At 43.4% G+C, this 27136-nt stretch overlaps 1 protein-coding gene across 1 annotated transcript; it reads right to left on the reverse strand.

Annotated features, from left to right (window-relative positions):
- Positions 1-395: 395 nt before the first annotated feature.
- Positions 396-11023, reverse strand: GPR26 (G protein-coupled receptor 26). Its single transcript, XM_062496684.1, has 3 exons — positions 10356-11023; positions 5620-5733; positions 396-627 (listed from the first exon to the last, which is right to left on the reverse strand). Exons 1-3 carry the CDS (start codon positions 11021-11023, stop codon positions 396-398), a joined length of 1014 nt encoding a protein of 337 aa, XP_062352668.1.
- Between the last annotated feature and the right edge of the window lie 16113 nt (positions 11024-27136).

The following is a 27136-nucleotide window of genomic DNA, read 5'->3' on the forward strand; positions in this document are numbered from 1 at the left end:
GAACTTTACCTGCAACCAATGACAAACACAGCACAAATATCCCTGTGCAGCTTTTTGGAATAATTTTACACCAGCAGCAGTTTGCTCCCATTGCTTTCACGAATCCCTCTGCTGAGGACTAGTTTGTTTTCTACAGATGCAGCTGCTGATGGAAATCAATGGGAGATTTGTATTTGTGGAGCCTGCAAGACCACTGTTCAACAAGCACTCTTCCAGTCAGAGGGAGGAGGTCCAGAGCAGCCTGGATGTTACGTGGGCTACTGGAGGGGCATGGTCGGGGCTTCACCCTGCCCACAGCTGCCTCCCAAAACCTGGACAGATGAGGAGAGCTACTAGGGATGGGCCAGTTGCTGTCGTTTCACAAATATCACCTTGTATGTCCCATACCAGGCTCCTCACTCATTCAGCTGCGGAAGGTTCTGGTTGTGCGACTCGCCCGCCAGCGCCGAGGAGTTGATGGAGCTTCTCTTGAGGATCTTGTTTATGATGTCCTTCCACGTTTTCCTGTACTGGTGCCGTAGCAAAGAGTACACAAAAGGGTCTGAGACAGCTTTGCTGTAAGCTAAGCACTTGGATATGATCCCCCAGTGGGAGTTGATGTGGACCACAGAGGATAATTCAACAAGTCTGGGGAAAGAGGGAGGGTGAAAGAGTGAACATTAAAAATCACATTAACCCACCCCAAACCCTCAAATTATTGCTGGGCAGTTGCAAGAGAACTACAGAAAAGAAATCCCTACTCATGAAAATGTGTACGTTGTCTTCCTCTCATAAATTTTAAAGGCTGCAAATGTAAACTTGGGGCCTATTTGCCAAAGTGCCATTGCTTGGTCTCGTGGGACTCAAATTCCTCTACTATGAGCAACCCAAAAACCCAGCAACAGTCTGAACTCGTGGTTCTAGGTCCGCTCTAGAGCATCTGAGTCACCTCACCAGGGCTGCCCAGCTCTCTTGGCAAGTCCAGCCCCTAGAGAGAGTTTGATGCCTTTAAACAGTTCGTCTGAGTCGTAGAAGGACACAAGGAAAATTCATCCCTGAGAGATGGATTGTTCCTGAAATTAAAAATCTGGCCAGTTCAATGGGTGAGGATTCACATTTGCAACAAATTTAGCAAGATAAAATTTTAAGTCATGAGGGGAGTGGGAGAGGGAAGAGGTCTCATATACTGCTCATAACTAGCCCAAATAATTCACCATGTACTGAGAGAGGGCATTTTTGGCAGGGAAATATTGATAACTCCCCATGTCTTTGAGCAACATCAAAGGGCAGCTCTGTTCAATACGTCTCTATAGCTGTTAGAAACTATTGATTTTTATAGAGGTCAAACAGCCACGTGTGCTGTGACAGAGCCCCACATGGCAGATCAGATCTTTGCTGGGCCTGTCTGCAGCAGCAGATGTTCATAAATCTGCCTGGGAAATACTTCAGTGGCTCAAGTTTCTCCAGACAAGGAGCATTCTGAAGTGTGGTTCCTGCAGCAGCAATGACAATAATGTTGGTACTTCAAGCAGTTTAGAGATGAGGACTTTTTTTGTCCTCAGTCATTTTATTCCCATTCCATAACCCTTCGCTACAACATACTATTTAAAATAATGCTGGCAGATGTCACAGTCCAATCAATGTGAGGGATATTTCAGGTGACCAGGGACTGTCACATGAAAATACTTGGGAATTGTTTGTGCCCCTCCACTGGTGCAGCTTGGCTCAGCAGCTCTGAGGTCCCAAAGAACCCTAATCTGTCCCATTTCCCTCACATCTCAACTAAACAAATGTTCTTTCAACATCTCCTTGTAACGCATGGTTGTTATCTTTCCTACAAAGATCAGAACTGAGACATAATTTTCATCTGCTCAAGTTTCCAGGTGGTCTCATCTGGTGTATTCTCTCTTTAATGAAATGCAACTTATGGAATCCACGTTAACGTGTTCTAAAATGAGAACTGACAATTTGGAAATTAATCATCTACCGAGTCATATTTGCTTTGTAATCTACCGTGAGCCATCCTTGTTGCTCTCCACTTCATTTATTTGATGCCTACTTCATGTTTTCAATTTCATCATGTTGGATTTCACTTGGATGATTTATTTTTACTGAGTGCTTTACAGATGTGAATTTGATTATGTTTAATTAAATTCAGCGAATGCCTTGAATAAGCAAAATATGACAAATCTGTGTCTGAGGCTCTGTCAGTCAGTTCTATGAGACATTAGCAATCTCCATTTAAAGCACATCAAGTAGACACTTCAGGGTTGCAAGCCTAGACTTGCTAATTTTACCTTCATTGACTGATCAAATGAAAAGCCCACACTTTTATTAACAAAATCTTAAATATTTTCCTTGCGTTCCGTAAGCTTCCTTGACATTTGCACATTTTTCAATTCTCGTGTATTATTTTTTATGGTAAATTAAGTTTGCCGTTATCAAGCAGCAAACGCAGAAATGTAGCCAAACCCTGAGCTGTGCATTTCCATTTCATGTACAAACAATTAAATGTCAGCCTTTCAAGGCATATCACAGGATTTATTGCCTTTCAAAGGTTTTGTTTCTCATTTGTGAGGGAAATTATATGCACAGCTTCCATTTTCATGAAACGTTTCAGCCTAAAAGAAGACATTTTCAGTGAAGGAACATTAATATTTCAGTGCTACCTGTAAATTAAATTTTACAGTATCAACTACATAATTCCCTGGCTTGCTTTCATAAGCCTCTCTTCTACTGTCTGGTCTTCAAGCCCTTTTTATTTCAAAGCTGTAAGCTCTTTTTCTGTGATATATTGTTCATATTTTAGAAGCTTATAACTCTGCAGATAGTGTCATTTCCTATGACTATCCAATTATTTTATTTCCCCTTCAGTAAACAAACGAGAATGCCATGTTGAAGAGTGTGACCTTGATCTCTGCACACATAATGCGCACAGGAAATCCTTTATTTACATGTGCAGTTTATCACTACACTAAAATGTTTTACTGAACGTGTGCCCACCCAGCTGGGATGCTGTAGAACACAAATTGCAGAAGAATTCTGAGCTTCTTGTGTGCCCAAGCAGGATCTGCATATGCAGAGGGCAAACAGCAGTTTAAAAGCAGGGTCTGCTAACCCTCTATCCCCCAGAGATGATACAACAGAATTTTAATAATCTTCTGCCTGTCCCACCATCCACTTCTATAACCTCAGGGTTTGGGACTATGAACTTCTGCCTGCTATTACTTCAGGATTTTTAATTTAGGGCCAATTTCCTCACATGTTGACAGCACTTATTAACTTACATGAGGAAAGTTCTGTATTTCAGTATGAAATGCCTGCAGTTGGAAATTAATATTAGAAACTTGTGTAACTTATCTTCATTTTTCTTATGAAAAAGTTCCTTGGAGGAAAGAGGTTTGGAGCAAGTATATTTAATTGCATAATGACAAATATAGCAAAGAAAGATATGTGTACCAGCAGATTATTTTACGAAACAAGAAACAAGCTATGCCTAGAAATAGCTAATGCAGAGGGCTACACCTGTCATGCTGGTAAAGTGGAAACACTGGATCAAAGACAATCAGATTCTGATACACTACTTGAGGTCATCCACTGAACTAATTAGAAGGGTGTTTTCTTGATAAATGAAGTGCCTAATCTGATTTTTACCTCAATGTGATCTGAAAAACTCTGGTTTACCCAGAGAAGTATTTATCTGTCTGGGGTCAGGAGCATACCTCCTTCACTCGTTCACGGAATATTTTTAGAGTGGAAAGAGGGAGATGCTATAGTAAAACCTTGCGATTTGCTGCTGTCAACCCCCAGCTCAGGGAGTGCATAAAACATGTTTAATTGCAATATATTGCTGATTGGGAGAGGCTGAGCCAGGCACTCCCTCTCCTGACTTCTGTCCACGGCCTGAGCTGTGATTGATTGTGTCCCTCTGGAGAATGCAAAGCACTGGATGTAGTCCAGAAATCACTACTTGCTCACACAACAAAATCCCAATTGTCCCAATCCCCTCGGTGCCCAGGGAAGGCAGGGATGAGTGTGCTGGAACACCCAGCCCTGCGAGCGTCCAGAGAGGTCTCAGGGAGCTCAAGAGGGAATTGCCCTTAGCCTGCTGTGCAGTGATCCTTTTGCACGTGTCAGAATCTAAAAGGCCAGGAACGTGGGAGACTTCTCCCCTCCTGACATCTCTGACCAGCTCCCAGCCTACCCCAAAACACCTTCATGCATCCAGAACCCTGCATTCGTCCTCTCCTCACCATCACCCTCTGTGGAGAAGCTGTTCCTCAGCAGAACATCAAAGTGATCCTTGTACAGACTAAAGGGAGGAGGCTCAGGACTTTTCTACCCCCTCTTCTGTATCTTAAGGCTACTGGGACACAAACTGGGATGCCACAGAGTGAAGAGGAGGTGGGGAGGTGATGCCTGAGCGCTGAGATGCCTTTGGAGGAGCACAAAAATACTCCTGACAGATCTGATTAGAGCACTCAGTGTCACTCAGGATGAGCTGCCAGCTATTCTGTGACTGGAAGGATTTTCTTTAAGTTCAGAGACCCAACATGAAATGAAAATCAACCATTTGCAAAAAGACAAATAATTTAATATCTTTCAGCTTGAGAATTAAGGCTAAATGTCCTTTCATACCATTTGAGTGCCTGGCTTGCAGTGGTGTCTTGTGGCCACAAAGTGAAAGTGAAGGTAATTCTAGTAAATTATTTTAATTTTCTAATTCTGGAAATTCAGGGTATTACACTGCATTGGAGCTCAAGGTTGGCCAAATGTTCAGTTATACTGACTCTTAATCAAGATTTTTCAAGGATTTTTTCAAGGTGGATCTGAGTTTGACTGAGGTCAGCCCCACTAATTTCTTCTTAATAGTACTGGAATAGGAGATACCTTATTATTATTTCCTTTCTCTGTTGTGCATAGCAGCATCTCAGTTTTTTCCCAAAATCTTATAATAAGGAATGGAAGCTGCAAATTTCTTTCAACACCTAGATAACTTTTTTCAAGATGTACTCACTTCCCAACAGTTTTTTATTTCATAGAAGAAATTTAGTGTTTCCCACTGGAGCCATTTCCAAAGATAAGCTGGTGGATAGACATCTACCATAAATCATGAGAAGATTCTTCAGTTATGAGCCAGCACAGCTTTGGTATTTGATATTTATGACTAATAAACCCTACACAATCAGAGAAAACTACCGTTTAACTGTGGACCATGTTCTCACCTCAGCTGAATCTTGTTGACCAAATTTTTACAGTCTAAGCTATTCAGGTGAGTTTCTCCCTGGAGATCAACCCCTGGACTGGGAAGTCAATCAGAGCAGTAGGTGACAACAGCAATAACAAAAAAGACTGCAAAACCCCATGGACTGACTTCCTAAATCCTTCCCTTGCAAGCAGCACATTGACTGGGCTGAGTGAGCAGAGTCTGACCCTGACTGCAGCAGGGCTGAGTGGAGAAGCACTGTGACATTTTACATCATTTGTTAGCTCAGTAAATGCAGCCTCTGCTACAGGAGTGGAAACGGGGCATCAGATTTCCACAGGAGACGGGAATCCTGCTCTGGCTCAGAGTGCCCTGCTCCCCTGAGGTAGGAGTGCATCTCAGCAGCCCTTTCCAGGATGTAGGTTCACACTCACCTGGTGATCACATAAGGTGCAAAGCAGAGTATGAAAGTACCAATAAAGGTACTTATTTTCTTCGTTGCCCGCTGCCGCCGTCTCCTCTGCTCTTCGAGACAACGCTCTCGCACGCTGTGTGACATTCAACACAAACAACATCAATCATAGCATCAGGTCACAATCTGCAAAGGCTTCACCATGGAATGATGGGGAACAAACTGTTTTATTTGCACATATAACAGGGGTGCTGCTTTTACACGGGACAACACCAAATATTCATGCATTGTCTGGTTATCTTACCCTCCTCTAAGTTACTGACAAATACGTGGTCGTGTATTTGTGTGCACACACCCCCATTCTATCAATTGTCAAGTAAAATTGGTGGAATTCATCCTTGAATTCAGTTTGCAGCTCCTTTTTGAACTACTGTAAGCTGTATTTGCAGGCAAGATGATACTCAGAGATTTGGAAAATATCCAGAGTGGGATAGGCAGCCCGCTTCTTCCCTAGAAACAGCAATTCCAACACCAGTGCCTTGGAGAGGAGAAACTTCTCAGCAAGACAACCAACAAAACAACAAAATCACAACGGGAAAAAGATCACTCTGAACCTTGAGCCCAACATGGGAGTTATCCTGTATCCCATAGCTGTGAGCTGTGTGGCCATAAACATTCCACCAGATCTGCAGGGCTGCCATGAATGTTCCACAAAGCTGGAATTGTTTCATAAATCCACAGGCCTGGGATATCCTCATTGCTCACCTCGAGCCAGCCCTGTTTCTAACTCGACAGGTGCAAATTAGTCACACCTTGGGGTTTTTTCTTACCTATGGTATTTTAGGACAAGAGCCTTTCCTTTGAGTTTTCTGTCGATGGTCTCAGCAGGCCATCAGAGAGCTCTGAATCCCCTCAGTGTGCCAGCAAGGAGCACAGGGCTCAGACCTTGCTTTCAGTGCAAAAAATCCCTGAAATCACCACATTCACTCATGAAAACTGTGATTAATGTGAAAACTCTTCCTCTGAGTGGCTCCTGTGCTCCCATGATTTCGGAGGGAAGTGGATGAGTTCCTGTCTACTCCAGTACTGGTATCTCCCACTGTGCCAGAACTGCCTGTACCTCAAGAAATCCCTTTGGAAAGGACACAGCAAAGCCAGACTGCCATCCTGAGCCCCTCTCTGTGCACGTGGCAGAGCTGCCACGTGCTGACTCCTTGTACAGATCTCACAGTGGCAGTCACTTCTCAGGCAAACTGAATGGGCTGCCCCATGCCCTTATATATATATATATTTAAAAACAAAACAAAACAAACACCAAACCAAAACAAACAAATAATAATAAACCTATTTGGCATTGGTCTTTCCATTTTTGTTGTAAATTTTTAATTCATGACTCACTCTCGAGCTCCACACGCTCACAGCTCTGAGGCTCATTGCCATTCCCTTACATTATTTACTTCATCTGTAAATGTTTTATCAACATCCAAACACATGTTGTGTCCTGAGGATCTCAGTGTGTTTCAGTGATCTTTGTGGCAATGAGTTCCTCTGGTTGCGTTAGAGAAAAAGTCTTTCTTTTGTTCCATTCTAAATTTGCTCTTACATTGCCAGGCCCCAGCAATCACGATGTGATGAAATAGATACTGGAGGAAAAGTTTGTTCTTCTAACAAATTGTCTTTCTCTTAAAGAATATGACACATTTAAAGGTGTTACATGTTCTATGTGTGAGTTATTTGCAGCTAGAAATGACAGCTGAGAAGGGGAGGAAAAATTCACCTTTTCAAGGGAACCTATGTGCTTTCAATTCTGCAAGAGTTGGGGAACTTGGAGCATTTTTATGCGCAGAAAAGTTATCTGAGAGTTTCATGAGCTTTGTTTAAGACCTGTGTCCTTAAATTTGTAATACCCCAGGCACATGGCAATACAGGAAAGTGCATCTCCAAAACAGGTTCAATTGAGGTGTTGTTAGGGAGGAGAGGATGGTGTAATTTTTGTCTCTGTTACCCCAGTTACATCTTTTCCTTTCTGGCACATACAAAGCTGTCTCTCACTCCTGGAGCTCACCCAGGACTGTCCTGGTGGACTTAAACCCATTTCTTGTGTTCAGACTTTCCAGATATATCCAATAAATACCACATCACAGAGGAAGATATTTTATCTCACTTCTTCCTGTAGACAGTGTACACAGATGAATATTTTGTTTTTGCATACACTTTTATGCACTAAGATAAGATACATGTGAGTTCCAGTAGTGACATCAGTAATAGAACAGAATTATTGACTAAGCTTTCATTTAAAGATTTTAATATCCTGGGAAATCTGAGCTATATCCCTTTGAAGGTTTGGTATTTTAAACAAAGTTTATGGGATATTGGACCTTAAGATGTGTAGAGCTGGATATACCAAAAAGATAGTATAGCTAATTTGAATTAAGAAATACATGGATTAAGCACTTGAGTGAAGTTTTGCCCAAATCTCCCACAATACCCAAGATATTTTGGTCTTAAGAACAAAGAAAAAGCAGGATCCACTCAAAAAGCCTGAACTAACTTGAAATGCCACGCGCCCTAAACATTCACAGAAATTTGAAGGGTATTTGGAAATATTTGGAGATTTCCTTTGTGCTCCTCTTGAATGATCTTCAGGAGATCACTTTCAAAGTCACAGGTAATAAAGCCATCTGTCACAACGCTGTCATTAGACCCCCCTTGCGGGTGGATTCTGAGTCATAGGAAGCAGAAAATTGTCTGTACTCATTTCCCAGTGTTGAAACTGGACCCTGCAAAGAGCCAGAGGAGTCAGAGTAGTCTAAAGTGGGATGGCAAACTTTGTTCTCTCATTTGGACTCTCCCAGCATCCACGGCCGAGCTGTCAGGTACTACAGAGCACCCTGAAATTGCCTGTTACATAATGCAAACGATGCCTTTGTTATGTCAGGCATTTCTGAGCATCACTGACTCTTCCAGCAGAGCTGCAGTCCCTGTGCAGCTCTCACAGGAGGGAAGGTGACCTGAGATCTGCCCCTTACAGCAGCAGGAACTGGTGAAAGCAGCCCCTCCAGGGCTCAAATCAGCCACCAGTTCTGTAGGGCAGAAAAGAAACTAAAACTCTCCTTTCTTAGACAGAGGCATCCCAATAACCTGATGCCAGAGTTAAAGGTAGTGGTGCAGGTTACTCACAACAAGGCGCCTGCACAGCTCTGTCTCCCCTGAAGAAAGGAAATATAATTCCCACAGCCCCACTGAATCCATCCCGCAGTGAGAGGACAAAATGCACGAACACCCTCACATCAACCTCAACCAGAAAAAATGCAGAGGAGGAGAAGCAACACTGAGATTTTTGCCCTTTTACTAAACTTTACTGTGCAGTCCAGGCATACTTTTAGCATTAGGCAAAGCGAATGAAGTTTCAAACAGAGCTGGTGGGTTTATGGCACTGTCCTGGGAGTAACCACCACATCTTCTCATGCTGCAGGAACTAAGGCAGTCGAGGCACAATTCATCAGCCAGACAGCACGTAGGGCAGGAGGGTGTTTGTTCCTCAGTGTGATTTGGTGAGTAAGGGAAGATTTATACCTGTATTTCTCAAGAACAGCAACAAGGCTTGCCCAAAGTTCTGCTCTGCATTCTTGGTCAAGAGACAGCTCAAACAGCTTAACAGGAGAATTCTGAGCAAATGTTTCTGTTCTTCTAAAATGTGCTGCCTGCCCTGATCCTTCCAGACTTATTTGTCTTAGCCTCCGGCATCCCCAAGCCATGACCTGTGTTTGAGGACAGTCACATGTGCTCTGAGCCCTGCAGCTCTGCTCCTGGCTGCCTGTAAATGGAGAGGCTGCTGAAGCAAAGGGGAGCAGGGATGGTCAGATGGGATGTGTGGTGTGGGACTGCCCTCTCTGTCTGCTCTCTGCTCTCCTCTCCTCCAGGCAGGTTTCTTCCCTGTATCACACACCATGCTTGCATCCCTTCCAGATCTATACATCGAGTATTCATGCAAGATTCATGGCTTGTGCATAATTCCTGGTGTGATTTTTGCACACATTCCTCTCCCTGTTTGGTTCTTGCCTTCCAGCCCAAAATCCTGCCAGTCCCTGGGGACTTTTCTTCTCTTGTCTTGAGGCACAAGGGATTTGCCTAAAATCTCTCATTTGAAATGAGCTTTATACATCTCTTGTTTGTCACATTAACATTGCTACTGAATTCTCTCTCACTTAAGGTTTAAGTACAGGCGTTCGAGCACATGAATTTTGCAGATGTAATTCCCTTAAGGATTCTGCCTTCAGGAATGAAAAAGTTACAGAGAGCACAGCAACGGGGAAACTGCTGGGAAAAGGAGCAGCAGGCAGTGCTCAGCTTCCCTTCCAAACTCCAAGGGACATGTGCAGCCTCCTCCCTCTCAGGGATCCAGCAACGGGTTTTGGGCTGACAGTGCCCAAAATACACAAACCTATCGACCACTAAATCCACCTACAGAGACAAAGGGCAGAGATCTGATCACTGTCTCAAAGGAAAGTGCATGCTTGGCCAAAACTGCCTGTTCATTTGCTTCCCCTTCCAAAACAAGTCCTTAAGCATAAAGAAAACATGAGTCCTGTAATCACAGAATTAAACACAAGTGAAAAGAAGCATGCAGAATAGAAACCTGCCGAGGGGATGTTTGTTTTCTCCCCCTCCCCATCCCCTGCTGTGAGACAGATTAGTCTCCTTTTACCACAACACTGAGCCCCCTCCTCACAGCTGCTGAACTCCCAGGAAGCTTACCTGGGATGGATGTCCACCAGCAGCACCAGGGTCTGCATAGTGATCACGTCGATCCGCTTACAGTGGAACCGTGCCACCTTCAGCACTTTGAGATATGTGAAACACAGGACTACGAGGGAGAGGAGGAAACTGAGGGCGTGAAAGACCCCAGTGAAAATCACGAACTGTGTCCTATCCTCTGGTCTCTTGTTGTAGAGCGTGCAGGAGGCGTAGAGGTGATGGAAACCCACCCAGGAGAGAGAAGCTGCCACGATGGGGAACGACGCTGAGTGCAACCACGTGTAGCTCAGAATGAGAGCAGCGTCTCGGTACCTCATCTTGGAGTGATAACTTAGAGGGAAGACCACAGCAATCCACCTGTCAATGCTCAGAGCTGCCATGCTCAGCATGGAGTTGGTGGTGAGGAAAGTCTCCAGGAAGCCCACAACGTGGCAGACCTGATCTCCTCCCGGCTGACTTTTGTAAATGATCCCAGCCAAGGTCAGGGGCATGCTCGAGACGGCCATCAACAGATTGCAGAAGGTGAGGTTGAGGATGAACAATCCCGGGACCTGCTTGCGGATGTCGGTGCTGTACAGGAAGCACATCAGCACCAGCACGTTGGCCAGCAGGGCCACGAGCATCAGCACCACCACCACGAAAGCCAGGAGCAGCTCCCAGATGCTCATGGTGCGTCCAGTCACAGCAGGGACATCTCCGAAACTGCGCCGCGCCAGCACCGGGGGACCATGGTGTGAGGTGTCCCCACCTCGCCCTCCTCCCCAGCCTGATCGCTCCCCTGCATGCCCTCCGTGTTTTTGGAGGAGCTGCAGTTTTCTCCTCCAACCTCCCCCTCCTCGCTGCTCCTTTCCACGTCAACGCTTCCCGAGACGTGCACAAAAGCACTGGGAATGCCCATCAAACTGCAAGGAGGGCTTAAAAAATATCAGCAGGACTGAACCACTGTCTCCCGTCAGTCCATTTGGAGGAGAGCACCTTATTCTGAGAAGCTGCTCTCCTGAGATCCCTAGTTATCAGCTCCAAGCTTGCGAGCAATCCACCGAGTGAATTGTGCTCTTTCTCCCTTGCTTTCTGCCTCTCTCTCCCTCTCTGTCTTTCTCTCCCCTCCCCTCTCCTCCAACCCTCACTCCCTTCCAGGCTGAATGTAACCTGCTTTTTATGATCACAGATAAAAACCCCATTAATGGATTAAAGCATGCACACTGCTGGTGATTCGCAAACGTGATTATGTCATCCCTGCTCCACAACCCCTCCCCTTCTCCTTGCGACCGTGACTAGACTTTCCTCAAGAGAAACCCCATGCTTTCATTTAATTCATTTAGCCATTAATTTGAAAACAAGCCTTGTAACTGAATTCCTGCACTCCAGCGTGTTCCCTACATTTCAGTGCATCACTGGCAATGCTGCTACTTGCTCTCAGCCAGGGCAGGGGCTTTCTTTTCTCTTGATTAGCAGTGCTTAAAGAGATGGGGGGGAAAGGATATATTCTGCTACTTCTCTGGAGCTGTCATTAGGCTACGGGAATGGTTTTACTGCTCGTTGCAGTTCCTTGTCTCCAAATAGCATGTGGAGGAGGAAACTGATTGCTTCCTCTCCTTCAAAAGCAGGGAAATCCGAGCCCAGATGCCAGAGGCACATGCCCAAGATCACAGAGCAGGTGAGGGGCTGAGGCAGCATCGTGCTGCAGGTACCTTTATTCACTCAGCCTTTCTCCTCTCCAAGAGTTTCTCCTTCCTCCTAATCGAAGCCTCCCTCCCTGTGAGGCTGAGCACCCTGTGAGATCAAAACTAAAAAGCAGCTTGGCAAAGGAAATAGGAATGAGCCTGACTTGCACATAATTAGGTGTCAAAATTAAGTTTGTTTTAAAGGACAGAGCAGGAGCTGTTTTCTCATTGCTTCTCCTGTCTCTTTAAATCAGTTTTAACTGGGGAGGCTGAGAGTTTGTGAGCAATCAGGACAGCTTTCTGATCAAGGCAGCCAGGCTTTAATCCCTGCACAATAAGAAGGCAAAAGATATCCTGCAGCACAGTTATTGGGGCTTGGTAAGTGGTTCTGCACGTGCAGGAGGGCTGGATGCTCGGGCAGTTTTCCCTCTGAGCCCTCCAGATCTGTGCATCTCCATGAACAGCAGCTGTTCACTGCAGCTCAGGAGCAGAGCTGGCACCCTGCACGCTGCCAGAGCTGGGCATGTTGGAGAAAAAGCCTCTTTCACTTCAGTTTTGGTCTGTTTTGTTTTCAATAGCCAGGCTTTAAAGGGCTGATGGAGTCGTCAAAGGAGAAGCTCAGGGTGCAGAGCCCAGGTCTGTCCCTCAGCCCTGAGAGCTCCCTGCTTGCAGAACACAACTCCTCATGCTCAGGGGATGAGGAGAGAACTACAGTGTCTCTCCTTTCCAAAATCTGTGAAGTGGTGGAGTGACCATCCCTGGAAGTGTTCAAAAAATGTGTGGATGTGGCACCTGAGGACGTGGCTTAGTGGTGAACGTGGTGGTGGTGGTGGTGTTGGGTTGGGTTGGACCTGATGATCTCAGAGGGGTTTTCCAACCTTAGATTCTATGAAAAAAAGCCTGAAGGTGACTCCTTCTTTAAAAACAAGGGGTTGTTACACTCTTAGAAGAGGTGGACTAAGAAAATGAGGGAGAAGATGAAGGTTTTGCTGCTGCTTCACAGAACCTCAGCAAGTTTCCTCCTTGTGTAGGAAGAAACAGCCCTGGTGAGAGGGCTCTCCTGGCATCAACAGCATGACCAAGGTGTCCTGGGGACAGTCAGGGACAGCTTAAAGCCTTAAAGCTCAGCAGGCAAAGGCAGCCTCAAGACTACCGGAAGGTGCTCTGTGAGCTGGGAGTCACCGTGAAGAAAAATGTGGGAAAACTTGCTAGGAAGAGCAGGGGGGGAAACATGGGAAATCCTGGTGATATATATCTATATGTGTGAGGCAGGTGCTCTGTGACAGTGGTAAAGGGCAAACTCACCCCCAGCTGGCATCAAGGTGATTCCTGACTCTTCTTCCCATACTCAGCCTCCTCCTGGGCTCAAATGAGCCCTGCAAGGCCCCCAGCTGCACGAGTACTGGGGAATTCAGGTTTTCCCCCTGCCTTCAATGATGAGGCCATGGGTTTATCAGGGTGGTTCCCTGACACAGGATGCTGTTGTCCCTTCAGTGAGCTGTGGTGCCTCCAGGATTGAAAAGCTCTGCTCCTGAGTAATTCCCTGCTGTGACGGGGGTCTGGCATCAGTGACAAGCCTGGGTGAACAGTGGAGGAGGAAATTCATGCCTGGAGAAAAAGGATTAGGGATGACAGTTGGGAAAAGAGGATTCTCTCTAAGCAATGGATGTGAAATAATGGAAGGTAGAGTGAGAATTCAGTTAAGTTGTGATGGAATACAGAAGGTCACATCTGGGGGAAAATCTACAATCAAGGTGAAAACCTTTGTGGATATCAGGAGGAAGATGAAGTTTTCTCTCAGTGAGTAATTTGATCTCTCGGTTTGTATTTTGTATTCTGAAGGCCCAAGTGATTTACATAACTCATTCCCCTTTTGCTAATCCCTGCAGCAGAGGGTTTGCTGAACACTTCTGGGTTTATTTATCATGTGTACCTAAGGGAGCACGGTGGCCCCGTGAAATGGCTTCATTTCATACAAATCAGGAGGAAAGAATCTGCTGGGCATCTGTCGAGGGTTAACCCCAGCTGGCGACTGAGCAGTGCTCAGTCACTGCCCTTTCCCCAGGGGATGGAATCCTGGGATAGAACTGTGGGATAGAATCACAGAGTCACTGGGGTTAGAACAGACTTGAAGACCACCGAGTCCAAGGAAGACAAGGAAGCTCTTTAGGCACCCGTGTGGGTTAACTTGGCTCTCTTCAGCCGGTGCTATGATGCAAACCCTTGGCAGGGTTGCTTCATGGAGACCGAAGCCACAGGTCTGTCTCTCTTTGGGGTGTCAGAAGTGACCTTTACACCTCCCCTGTCACCTTCACTGACTAAAAATTAATGTACTTCAGCCCCTATACTCTAGCCCCAGACAACAAGCGTCACCCAGTGGATTCTTGCCTGGTTCCTTCATCTCCAGCAGGTCCTGTGTGTGGTACACTGGGAATAACTGGGAGTTCCAGATGGTTTCTCATGGGCCACCACTGGGGATGTGGGGAGAAAAACCCTCCAGTGTTTCAGCCCTCGAGCTGAGAGTGCCAGGACAGCTCCACAGCTGCTCCCCAGAGCCCTCCAGGTGAATTATTCATGGTTGGGCTGTCACTGCTGCTTCTCTTCATGGAATTAAAGAAACATCAGGTCCACAGGCACATGGCTGGTGCTCCTGGCACTTCTGCCTGCTGGATGCGTTTTTAAGGACTCTTAGGGCAGCTAAGGAAATCAAACAAGCCAGGAAGAGCAGAAAGGCATGGGAAGCTTTGAGTCAGGGAGGTTTGTGGGTGGATGTGTGTGTAGGTGGATGGAAGCACTCTCTCCTTCCCTGAGCTCCTTTGGAGCCAGGTGAGAGCTTCCTTCCTGGGGACCAATTAGGGGATGAGCAAGCTCAGTGACTTGGTCCCTCTGTGTTATTCTGGCAAATGCAGGATGTTAAATGACATATTCTAGCACGGGCTGTGGTTCACAATTCGTATTTTAGAATCAGTCCCTATCAGCACTGTCAGTGATGCAGATATTGAGTCACCCCTCATCTTCGTATGGAGCTCTGTTAGAACAGCATTCTTTTAAAGGAGAGAGTGCGTGGATGTACCTGCTTCATTTGGTTTACCTCAGAGACAAAAAGGGGGGCTCAAAATAGAGTTTGGGCATTAGATTTTAATTGTGCTGCCATTCCTCGCCCCCGGAAATATTTATTAACAAAACATAATTAGCTACATTTTAATGCTTTTAAAGATGTAAGAGACTTCCAGTTTGGTTTTTTGATTTTTTTATTTTTTGTTCTCAGCCTATTTTTACTCCTCGCCTCTTGCTTAATGCTAATGAATAAAAGAGTAACTAATGCGAAAATTAACATCTTTGAGGAATGTTGAAAAACTCCAATCAAACAAACAAAATTCCATCTTATTTAAAAGGAATTAAATTAGTTTATCCATAATACCACAGCCTGTAGAATTATTCAGCATGTACCAACACCCTTTCTGTTTCAAACTTTTCTAGAAAGAATGATTTCCAGCCTCCAGGAACTGTTGGAACATTATTATAGAATCTTAGAGTGGTTTGGGTTGGAAGGGAGCTAAAAGATCATCCAGTTCCACCCCTGCCATGGCAGGGACACCTCCCACTGTCCCAGGTGCTCCATCCCCAATGTCGAAGCTGGCCTTGGGCACTGCCAGGGATCCAGGGGCAGCCACAGCTGCTCTGAGCACCCTGTGCCAGTTTTCCCATTTCCCTTTCTCTCTGGGGTGCTTTTTGCAGCAGCTGAAAGAGGATTGTCTTTGCAATCAGAGCTGCTTTGTGAATTAATGTGAGAGCCTGAGCTTTGCTTTGCCTTGCCTTGGGAAGTTTATTGTTGTTCAGAGGACCTGGAAAGAGCTTGAAGAGATTTAGGAACCTGTATCTCAGTGGGGAGGTGATGGAACTGGAAGGTTTTTATTCAGGAAGAGGAATTAAGCTTGGGGTGGCCTCTCACAATGTCACCTGTGATGTGCCATCACTCTGGGATTTAAACTGTCCTGGATATTTGAAATGCAGAGGAAGAAGGAAGACAGTTGGTAATTTAAATACCCCAAATATTCTTGGCTGTCTGAAGACAGGTAAAGCAAACTGATTCCCAATTTTTTAGGAGGAAAGGCAGGAGTGAATTTGCTAGATGTAACATTTTATATTGGTCCTGTATGTGATATAAGTGATATAAGTGACACCTGTCACATCTACACTGCTCTAGATAGAACTTGTTCGCTTTACCCTGTACTCCTTCAAAATGTCAGAGCAGAAATCACTTTTGTCACACTTGCTCTTTTTAGATGTGTGGTATTTCAATTTCCTCTTGTTTTAAACTGGGCTGGCTCCTTCTCACTCAGCAAAGATGAAAATAGAGGCTTGAACAGAAGGCTTTCAAAATGATACGTAGATGTCAGTGCCTGCTTCTATATAAAAAGTCACACATGAGCATGCACCCTTGTAAACTTCCATTTAGCAATTAGCTAAGTATTTTATTTTTCATAATTTCCTCTACTATAGCAATTTTATGTGGATATTCTTATCTATCCACTTCTTTGCATGACATGTCCATTATTAATCTTGTTATCTTGTGATTGCAATATTTGATTTTTGCATCTTGGTTGGTTTGGGATTTGTTTTTTTTTTTTGGTTTGTTTTATTTTTATTTTTTTTTAACAGAACAGAATAGCATTTCTGCTCTTCTAATAAGTTCTGCAGAGGAGGAGGTTATGATACATGTGGAGATGATCTAACCAAATATGTCTGTTTAATAATGAAGGATATTTGGATCTTTGCCGCAGGCTGGGCTGAAGAGTTTGGGTTCAAAAATGCATTTAATTCCCATGAGCATACGTATTTTTTTGCAGAACTTGGTTTTGCTTTGCCTCCCTTACTCTGCTGGGATTTTGAACTTCAGGGCTCAACTCCTTGTGTGCCACCTGCAAGTTCTGCACAACTCATTTAAATATATTGGAAAGCTTATTAATGTTTTTCTAGCTCAGGGAAGGAGACATCCAATTCATTCTCTCAGAGACTAAAAGACTCATTGCAAAGCACTCTATTAAAGGCTTAAATTATGTCCCGTAACAGCTCTTTTGGGGTTGTCATTCCCTTGGATCTGTGACACATTGACAAAGTTTTATAAGGCTTTTTTTCACTGGCAGCTTTTCTACAAGTCCAGTAGGTTTAAGGATTTTGAAATTCTAATTGTAGTTATTGATTTAACTGGCTTACCTTGGTAATGAAGGAATTATGCAATCCCTGCAATAAACTCAGCAGCCTTTTGAAAAACACATAAGTTATTTCCAGGCCATAGTATGGGAAGCACTATTAATGAGGTGTGGCCTGCCCTTGCCATCAGTTTGGCATTTTCATTTTAAAATGTTATTAGTGTAAAAGGGCTTTGGTTAGAACCTGTAAATCTCAGTCAATATTTTACAAGCTAAATAGAATCACAGAATGACTTGGGCTGAAAGGCACCTTAAAGATCATCTCAAGCCACCTCCCTGCCATGGCAGGGACACCTTCCATTATCCCAGGTTGCTCCAAGCCCTGTCCAGCCTGGACCCTTCCAGGGATCCGGGGGCAACCACAGCTTCTGTGAGTAAATGGAGGGCAAAAGGAGGTCAATACTCACCCCACTTGATTTCTGTGTCAGTGCAGTGCAATCCTGTGTCCATCAACCAGAACCAGCAGGTTCTGAGACTGACACTGGAAATCACCAGAACTGCAGCAGTCCTGGCATTCCCTTGTAATCCAGGAAGATGGATCAGTGGCTGCTCTTTGGAAACATCTTTTCTTCTTGTATCAAATTATTCAGGTCACAATAAACTGGAAGAACAAATCCTGACATCCTTTATTGACACCAAACAGGACTTTAGCTCTGAGATACCCATTTGTAGCTCTACCAGCTGCTTTCTACAGCAAACATGACAATCATTTTATGGCAGGTCATCTGTGATGGCTCTCCTTGGGCCTGGAGCAGAGCAAGTTCCATAAAAAAAAATACAAATGCAAAATTGGTGAGTTATGTTAAATTACACAAGAGTTAATTTATAGATATATTTTTTTCATTTAGTAGCTCGACCCAAAGAATTCCGAGGTCTGGTTTCAGGAGTTTGATCCTTTGCCAAGATGCAGAGTTTGTGTTCAAGAGCTCAGCAATGTCCCTCATCTCCCTTCTAGTGCAGGACACGGGGATAAAACTCCTCCAGAATAGTCACAGCCTTTCAGTCAACTCTAACTCTGCCTTGTCATCCCCTTTATCATTTTTTTTTCCAATGCAGTAAATGTTTAAATAACACAAACAATGAAATAGGAAATATTGGCCACTTTCTACGGTTCCTCTGCCATTGGTCCATGTAGGTTATACCTGGAATGAAAAAAAAAACTCAGACAGACACAGAACCAGCCTGCTGTCCAAGATCAGCAAGCTCCTGAGGGAAAAATTTGGAAAACTACCCAGTCCACAGCACTACTGTGCATTTATTAGCTGTAAATGAACAGGGATACCTCCAGTTTATTTTTACCAAGGACTCCTGACCTGTCAAAAGTGAGTTCTTCCCATGGAAAAAGTTGATGGGATCCACATTCATGTACACTGTTTCCATGTCTACTGGTTCATCCATTTGTCTTTTTAAAGTACTCATCTGCTAAACGTTCAGAGAAATCATGAGAAAAGAAAAAAGCAAACACACAGGAAGATATTAGACCTGTGGAAGGAGCAAGTGAGGACAGAGACTTCGAAGTGAGCTGCTATATCCTTTATATCATAATATTCTAGATTATTTTTTTACTTTTTTCATATTAAATTTCACCTGATAGCTGAGATTCTAGCCACAAAACCTAATTGTAAGGCAGAAAAGAAGAAAGTGGTGAAGTTTTGTCTATGTCCTTAATCACTCTTTGATTTTTTTATCAAGCCAAGGCATAATAAACATCACCTGCAATTATCTCCCACGCAGAAAGATGACTTCCTTTTGTCAGGAATACCTGTCAGGCAGACCCAGGAGCCCTGGGTTTTTATTACTTGGGGCTCCAGGAACACCTGCATTTTCTTGGCAAGCTCTGGAGATAAAAATGCTTTAACAGTGTTCATGTTAAAAATTTCCTCTGCAGTCCTGAGTGCCCCATTGATCTGGTAGCTATAAAGAGGAATAAATAAAAGGAGTTGCTGACAGATTTCTTTTCCCAGTGTTGAGGATCTCTTGCTCTTCATCACCAGTTTATTATTAAATTAACTCTAAGTCCCCACTTTTGTTATTTGTGTGAAAGCCAAATCCCCTAAAGACTTGGACAGAAAGCTACAAATGGGGATTTGCTTTCCTCTCAACATGCTGATCTTTTTCTCTCATGTGAAAGAAAAAAAAAATTAATTATCACTAACAAAAGGTATTATTTTAAATTTCCATTTGAAATCAGTATAATTCAATTAGCTTCAAGGAGATATTCCTCCTCATCCTCTGGACCTGGGAGGTGAGGAAATGGTGCAGGAGGAGCATCCCTACATCTGGAGACACAGGAATTGTCCCTCAGCCCCACAGCCAGATGATGCTGGAACTTCTTTTTACTTCCAGGCATGCTGCTTGAAATGAAACCATGGCTTCAAAAATGGCTTTAAGTGCAGAGAAACTGAGGTTGTCCAAATACAAATGCCTGCAATATTTCCTCCCTTGCAACCAGTGCTGTAGCCTTGGATTTGCAGCTATCACCATTCCTCCCCTCCGGGCATTGGCTTCCCCCTTTCTTGATTCCAGCTGCGGAAGGTCACACTGCATTTTGAATTTGTTTTCTTCTAATCTTTCTTGCAAACCTTCTGACGTTTCTTCCCTGTTAATGGGGGGAAGCAACCAAAACTCAAATCTTTGCTGCTTCCCTTCATTTTTTTGCCCTCACCAGAGCTGTTTAACATCTGACAGTCTGCCTTTGGTGCTGACTTAAGGGATGGGAAGAGCGTTCCAGTGAGTGATACTGGAGAGCACACGCACAGAATAAAAAGTTCAATCCAATTAGCAGAAACTGCCTGTCTGCCCCTCAGGAAATCCTCTAACTCACCCTGGCAGGGCAATGAACCCTCTCAGATCAGGGGATCACAGAATGGTTTGGGTTGGAAGGGACTTTTAAAGGTCATCTTCCCAATGTGTTACATGGAGATGGCAACAGGACTGAAAGGGCAGAAAATACAAATGTTCCGATTTCAAAAACTTGAAAATTTCTACCCGTGGTTTTCATCTAGTCTCTGGAATTATTTCCAGACAAAAAAAAAAATCTTGTAAGAATTTGCCCATTTTAGGGACAAGTAAAACCTGCCTTAAAAGATTCGTAGGGTTGTTGTAACAGGGGGAGATGAAAAAGCAATATTGAAACAAACTTGGGGGCTTTATCAACAAACAGCTTGCTTGGACTAATAAAATGTAATTCCAGAGATAGCCAATCTCCCTTTGCAGCACTGACACACAAAATCTGTATGCCCAAGCTTTCCAAAGCAAGATGAAAGCTCATATTTATCCACTGAGTCAGGAATCAGCTAAAATCAGTATTTTTATTTAAAGTATGCTTTGGGATTTTTTTTTTCTTTATAAGCCTCACAGGATGAGGCCTGCACTGCCAAACCCCAGCTTTAAGATGATTTTTTCTGACAAGACATGCATCACTGAGAATATTCTCCTGTAATGGAAGTGATGGCACAGGTTTATGGCACTGTGAACGCAAACCTGCACTGACAGAGGCTCAGAGAATCACTCTGTGTTCCACATGTATGTCCCTCAAAAGCCATTTTGCCTCTGTGATACCCCATGAGGGTTTAAACCACAACAAATTTGAGCCAAACTGTGTGATTTTCCAGCATTTATCGGAACAGTCTGAGCTGTGGTGGCACGGGGGATGAGCAGTGTGTAAAATCCCTGGTGTGGATGGTGATCCTGGATGCAGCAGTGAGGATTGACTTCCTTTCTTTGCTCAGATCCTATGAGGTATAGGGGCTATAACTGGTGAAATCCTTTTTCCATCCCAGAAAGGACTGGAGGTTCTTTACAGCCCTAACTTGCTCCAAGTTGTCACAGAGATCCCAGAATGAGGAAGGAGGTAAAAAAAAACTCTTCTCCATCCCTGAGCTGATAACAGGAAAACTGGACTTAAAATCTTGTTCCTTCTTCTCACACCTCTCTCTTTCCTGAGCATGAGAATAACCCTGGCTGCTGTAATTGTTCCTGGAAAGCAGAAATAGAGACAGAAGTACAGATAAATCCATGAATATCCCAGGATATTACCTTTATCCACCAAAGACAGGATTAATTGCTGTACAGCTTTATTAAGCACTGTGTTGGATGACATCACCAGTAAAAGATGTATTATAATGGGGATGAAAAACAGCACAAGACCCACAATAAAAACTCCAAGAGGCAATATGTTATCCAAACAGAACTTTATCTGTTTTAAGGGATTCTGGTAGCCAACTTCTTTTTCTCATTTCCTTAATTTTTTTAATTGTCCCGTTGTAGGATGCTATACTTGGCATGTAGAGAGCCAAGGAGGGATTTTCTCATCATTTGATTTGGAGAAGAACATGGAATATATGTTTTCATTGCCCTGCTCCTGGGTCAGGAGTATCATATTAGCTCCAAAACAAATTCAGAGAAGGATTTTGCCTGAATGGGCATTAAAGGAGCATGGGTTCTAAGAAGGACTGGGTTTGTGTGAGCACCTGTAGGTCTAGGTGGGTGTGGACTTGGAAAAGTGGGAACTGGAATTGGTGGCACTCCTTACAAAAACAATGTCCTGCTAGAACTTCCAGCCATCTTAGCAAAATATACTCTTAACTGTACCCTTGCATTACTTGGGCTCTCTCCTGACTGCAACCACCCTGTTTATCTGCTGCTGTCTCTACCAGAGGAAACTGCTTTAAAACATCACTAAAACATCACTAAATTCTCCTTTGGTGATTTACTGAATTTATACGGAAAGAGCTTAATTGGATTTTTTTTTTTTAATAACAGTATTCTTTTTCTCTTTTCTCTAAAACTGCTCCTCCTGAGTTGGCTGCCTCTGTTAGCCCTGAGCATTTTGTTACCAGATGAGTGTGGCAGCATTGCTTCTTTCCTCAATACAGCAGCACAAAAGGCACAAGCAAAATGTGGTCTTTTCTAATAGGATCTGAAAAGCTGCACTTTCTGCATTAAGGTTGCTTTTTGTCTAACAAAAAAAATCTCATAGGTAAGAAAGACATGACAAAAAAAAAAGGCTTTCTGAGCTGAAACACTGAAGAAAGTGTTCAGGAACAGCTAATCCCCCAAAAGATATTTCTTGAGCAATTCTGGCAATAACTGATAGAAAAGGCTATTACTTATGTGTCTTGCTGTTATTTGCAGCATGGGCAGGAGTTGTCAAAACACTGGTCTACTGCATTTCAATATTTTAGGTCATTATTTATGCTGGAATCAGGATTATTTCTCATTCATGTCACTTCTATCCCCTGCTCATTATTTGATTTATACATACATCCCTATGGCACGCAGTATTTAAGTCCTGACCCTGAGCTTGCTGGAGGAAAGACTCACGTAAAGATCAGTGGGAAGAATTTGAGGGTTTTTAATTAACCTTTGTTAAGCTTTTCAGCGAACAGGGGAAAGTTTCCAAAACAGGCAATATTACTTTGCTTTAGTTGCCTTCCTGCATTAATTGGGAAAAAGTGAGTACTTCCCAAAGTGGCAGACCACGAATCAAGTTATGAAACTCAAATATTTAATATATTTATGCTAAATAAAATGGAAAAATAAACCCAACAGTCAGTTTGCAGTCAGTCACTCAGGACACTGAAGTTTGTGTGATCTCAGTCACCCTTAAGTAGATAAACCAGCACATGGAGTAAGCCACTATTTTCACTTGATGGGATTGAAAGATGAGTGACAATCCAGCCCTGTAAGTGCCTGATTTAAAGCCTTCACCCTCTCCCAACACATCTTTGTCAGCAAAGTGTCTGCCAGCTTAAAGGGTTTTCTCCAATCAATTTTTACATTAGTTGTTGATAATTGAAAACCTTCAGCATGTGTCTGTGAAGATCTCTCCATCTTTTCGTTCTTCAGGGGGAAAATGATGAGTTCTTGTCTCAGACTGGGTCCCTGTGAGTGCCACAACTGCTCCAAAGAGTGTCCTGTGACCATGGTCAACCCTGCACAAGGTGTAATTAAAACATTCTGACCATTGTGGAATTCACCAGGGAAAACGGAATTCAATAAGAAATTCTGTGTCTTAGCTGTGTAAATGCATTCAGGCATAGGAAAGATAAGACCAATCTAAATTTGAAGGCCAGGCTGAGACCCCTTTTAATAGTTTGACCTGTTACTCATAAGAAATGACCAAAGAAAAGCACATTAATCCTTTCTGTGAACTATGACACATTTCAGGAAGGGAGCAGTTGTGTTCTCCTGCTTTGCCCCAACAGGCAGAATTATATGCAGTCAGATTTATTGGCACTCTAATTCTTAAAAAATTAGTTTCTGCTCATAAACATGATCCAACCTTCTGAACAGCCATAATTTCTTTAGCAGATAGATTTTTACATTTGTGTGGCCCTTGTTCTATTCATGACTTTAAGTGAAATAAAAAGACTAGTAGGTAAGATATGTTACAATCTTTAGAGCTAATTTAGCTAGCTAATTATACATACTCAGCTTCTTATCAGAAAATTCTCAGCCTGGAAATAAATACTCTGGAGCCAAGGTAATCACTCAATATTTAATAAACTGTGTAGGCATCTCCTGCCATTAGAATTCAGTGACACGGGAATTTCAAAGAGCATTTTGGATAAGGGCTGATACACACCCAAGTGGTTTGTGCAATACAGACATGCAAGGAAAATGTTCCAGCTCTGAGGAATAAAACAAGATTAGGAAGCCATGACAAATGATCCAAAATAGTAGAAGTCCCAGACATCATCTCCAGTGTAACACAGGCTTAGCCAGCAGACTGGTTTAGAAACCACTCTCTCGTCTCTTATCAACAGCCCAAAGATATTCACCTCCCTTCTGCTACTCTGCCCTTTCCTTGTGGCTGCCATTACATTAGAAAACTGATTTTCCATGTGATTTATCTCCTAGACTTGAAGAACCACAGTGAAATCAGCTTGGTGTCTGTGAACCATCACAAACCCAGGGAAACAACATTCAGATGTTGTGGGCATTCCATGTCGGGCCAGGCTGCAATCCTGAGTTTTGATTTCCTTTAACAAATCCAAATTACACACTTTGACTTGGGCCCATCCAAACCTTTTGCTTCCATTTAAAAAGTTAAACGCAAATGTTTTGCTGTATCCGTGCTGCCTTCAACTTTCCATTCTGCAAATCACTCAGCTTGCTGACTTCTCAGCTGGACTTAGGCACAAAAACATCAGGCTTTTCCACCGAGTGGAAAAAGAGCTGGGAGAAAAAAAAATTGCTCATGCTAAACGTAATTGGCAGCAGGGAATAATATCAGATTTCTGAAAAAAAACCTTTATGCATGACAGCCCTTGCTGCTTAACTGGCAGAGAGGCTGAAAGATGAAGCTGGATGAGCTGGGTCAGACTTTTCATTTTGACAAACTGGGGACAAACATTTTAGCAGGTCCTGCTGTGGTGGGACAAGGGGTGAGGGTTTGGAGCTGAAGGAAGAACAGTTTAGATCAGATTTAAAGATGTTTGTTTTTTTTTTTAACAATGAGGGTGGGCAGGCCTTGGCACAGGGTGCCCAGAGCAGCTGTGGATCCCCTGGATCCCTGGCAGTGCCCAAGGCCAGGTTGGACATTGGGGATGGAGCACCTGGGACAGTGGGAGGTGTCCCTGCCATGGCAGGGGTGGGAATGGATGGGATTTGAGGTCCCTTCCAACCCAAACCAGTCTGGGATTCTTTGTTTTTTCTGGCTTTCCTGAATAAAGTGGCACTGGCTGACCTGGATGCCGAGCAGCAGCAGGGAGGGGGCTGAGGAGCAGGGGACCCAAATCTGTCCCAGTGCTTCCACAATTCTGCTGAATAACCAGAACCAGAAGCTTTCCATGGGCCAGCTGCAGCTCCCCGACAAGAGCTGATGAGCACACATGTCCTTATGCAAAGGCTTCTGCTATTTAAGGAGTGTTCAACTGTACACAGAAGAATTCATCTGTGCCCTTGCACTTTCCTGCCTCTTCAGTTCAGGAGAGGATTCCAAATGGCAGCACCTCTGTGCTCTGTCAAGCCTCATTGTGGTCTTACTCCATATGGAATGTGCTGAATGCAATTAAGTTCATGTTTAAATTAGAATGAGAAGTAATTGACAGTCAAAATCTGGGAAGTGTTTTAGACAGAAGATAAGTGATGAGTTTTGCTTTCCCATAAACTTTCTGAAAGCTTAAATTTCACTGTGCTCTAGAAGACTTTGGGTAAAATGTTATATTTGATTCTCAAAAACCCACATGAAAATGGCATTTGTAAATGGGAATATTTTTGTTTTCACATTGAAATCCTCAGCAAACATTATCCTCTCCTCCTCGGATTTGTGTGACAAGTTTCACTGGCTCAAATCAAACGTGTTTACTTCCAGAGAACAGTTTCAAGAAAATTCTTTTGAAATGAGTTGACTTTGGTTGTTATCCTACACTTTTTCATTTTTCATTAACTTGACTTTTAACAGCTGGTGTTTAATGAATAATTACACAGTAATGAAAAATACATCTTGCATTTAAAGAAAGCTTTATGCAGATTTGCTAATCAATTTAGACACTGTATCTTATTTGTTTATAGTACATCTCCCAATTGGAGTGTAATTATCAAACTTTGCATCTATATTTAACTGTCTAAATTGAAGGAAATAAAACAGAGTTGAAGCAACTAATTGTCAGTGTTACAAACCAATTAGTATTCTGAAAGATTATTCTGTTAAAGCTTTTCCATCCAGTATAACTCATCTTAAACACCCCTGGGCTTTGGTGTTCTGTCCATACACTCCAGGTATTTTTCAGCCCTAGCTGCAGATTTTGGAAGAATAGGACTAATGGGTCCCTTCAGCTACGAACATGAAAATTTTAGGCAAATATGTGAAATTACAGATTAATTCTCAGTCTCTTATTTCTTCTAACACCTGAGATAGCCTGGAAGGACTGAAAGTTGTTATATCTTCTTTTTATTTTAAAAAAGCAGATATTGTAGTTGATCCAAATAACTGATAGAAAAAAATAAGAAAGCACGTTTCATTTTTTGATTTACAGCAAAAGTAAGAAAGGAAAAGAACTTGCATTGTTGCTGTTCTAAAATGTGTTGCTGATATTCTACATTACATCGAAAAGCACTTTTAAAAGGTCATTTAGCACATTAAATAAATGTCTGCACCAAGAAAAGAATGTCTGCACCAAGAAATCCTGACAAATTCAGCATTATGTTCTGAAGAGCAATAAAACCTCGCTCCCTGGTTATAAAATGAATTCAAATGAAAATAATTGAAAGATTGGATTTCCTTCCTGTGGTCTGCTCTACTTATCTTCCATATTATGGGGGGTTTTACAGTTCCTTAAAATGTTCTAAGGAAGAAAGATAAAACATAAAGAAAGAAAAGCTCCTGCTGTAACATCAAATGGGACACAGCAGCTGGGTGCAGATATGGAAATCAGTGTATATGTGGGATGATAATAACAATGGACCTAATGTAATATTACTCCAAATACAAATATGCAGATTAAATGAGCCACAAATGTGTCATTTCTCAAAGTCTCCAGGAATACAGCATTTCCCAGTAAAACCAGAATTTTCTCAGAATGCGAATTCAGAAGAATTCAAAATTCCAGGATTCCCTGGAAAAGATGAGGAGATGTGCTCAGGCTGTGCACCAACCACCAGGCACGGACGTCACTGATTCATCACAGACTCGGGGGGGGGGGGGGGGGGGGATTGCTGCCACCCTGACAGCAGGGATGCCCAGCCAAAGGAAACCATCACACTGCCCAAACCCCAAAACCCACTGCTGTTGGGCTTTCCTCCCTCTCCTGGGGATGTGTTGGGTTTTCCAGGTGGTCAAAATCTGGGCAGCAAGCAGCAGGCATTGAAAAAGCATTGGCTGCTCCCTGGAGGCACTGGGCTTGCTGCCCATGGGGGAGGATTGTGGCTCCACCTTGGCTCCTTTTCTTCTTTCCCA

This window comes from Cinclus cinclus, chromosome 7 (genome assembly GCF_963662255.1).
Source record: "Cinclus cinclus chromosome 7, bCinCin1.1, whole genome shotgun sequence".
Lineage (NCBI taxonomy): Eukaryota > Metazoa > Chordata > Aves > Passeriformes > Cinclidae > Cinclus > Cinclus cinclus.

Excerpts from the sequence above, each read along its gene's own strand:
- GPR26 (XM_062496684.1), bottom strand. The coding sequence starts at position 11,023 with ATGAGCATCTGGGAGCTGCTCCTGGCTTTCGTGGTGGTGGTGCTGATG. Across the intron at positions 5,734-10,355 it reads CTGGTGGACATCCATCCCAG|CGTGCGAGAGCGTTGTCTCG; the intron begins GTAAGCTTCCTG and ends AATGTCACACAG. Across the intron at positions 628-5,619 it reads GCACCTTATGTGATCACCAG|ACTTGTTGAATTATCCTCTG; the intron begins GTGAGTGTGAAC and ends CTCTTTCCCCAG.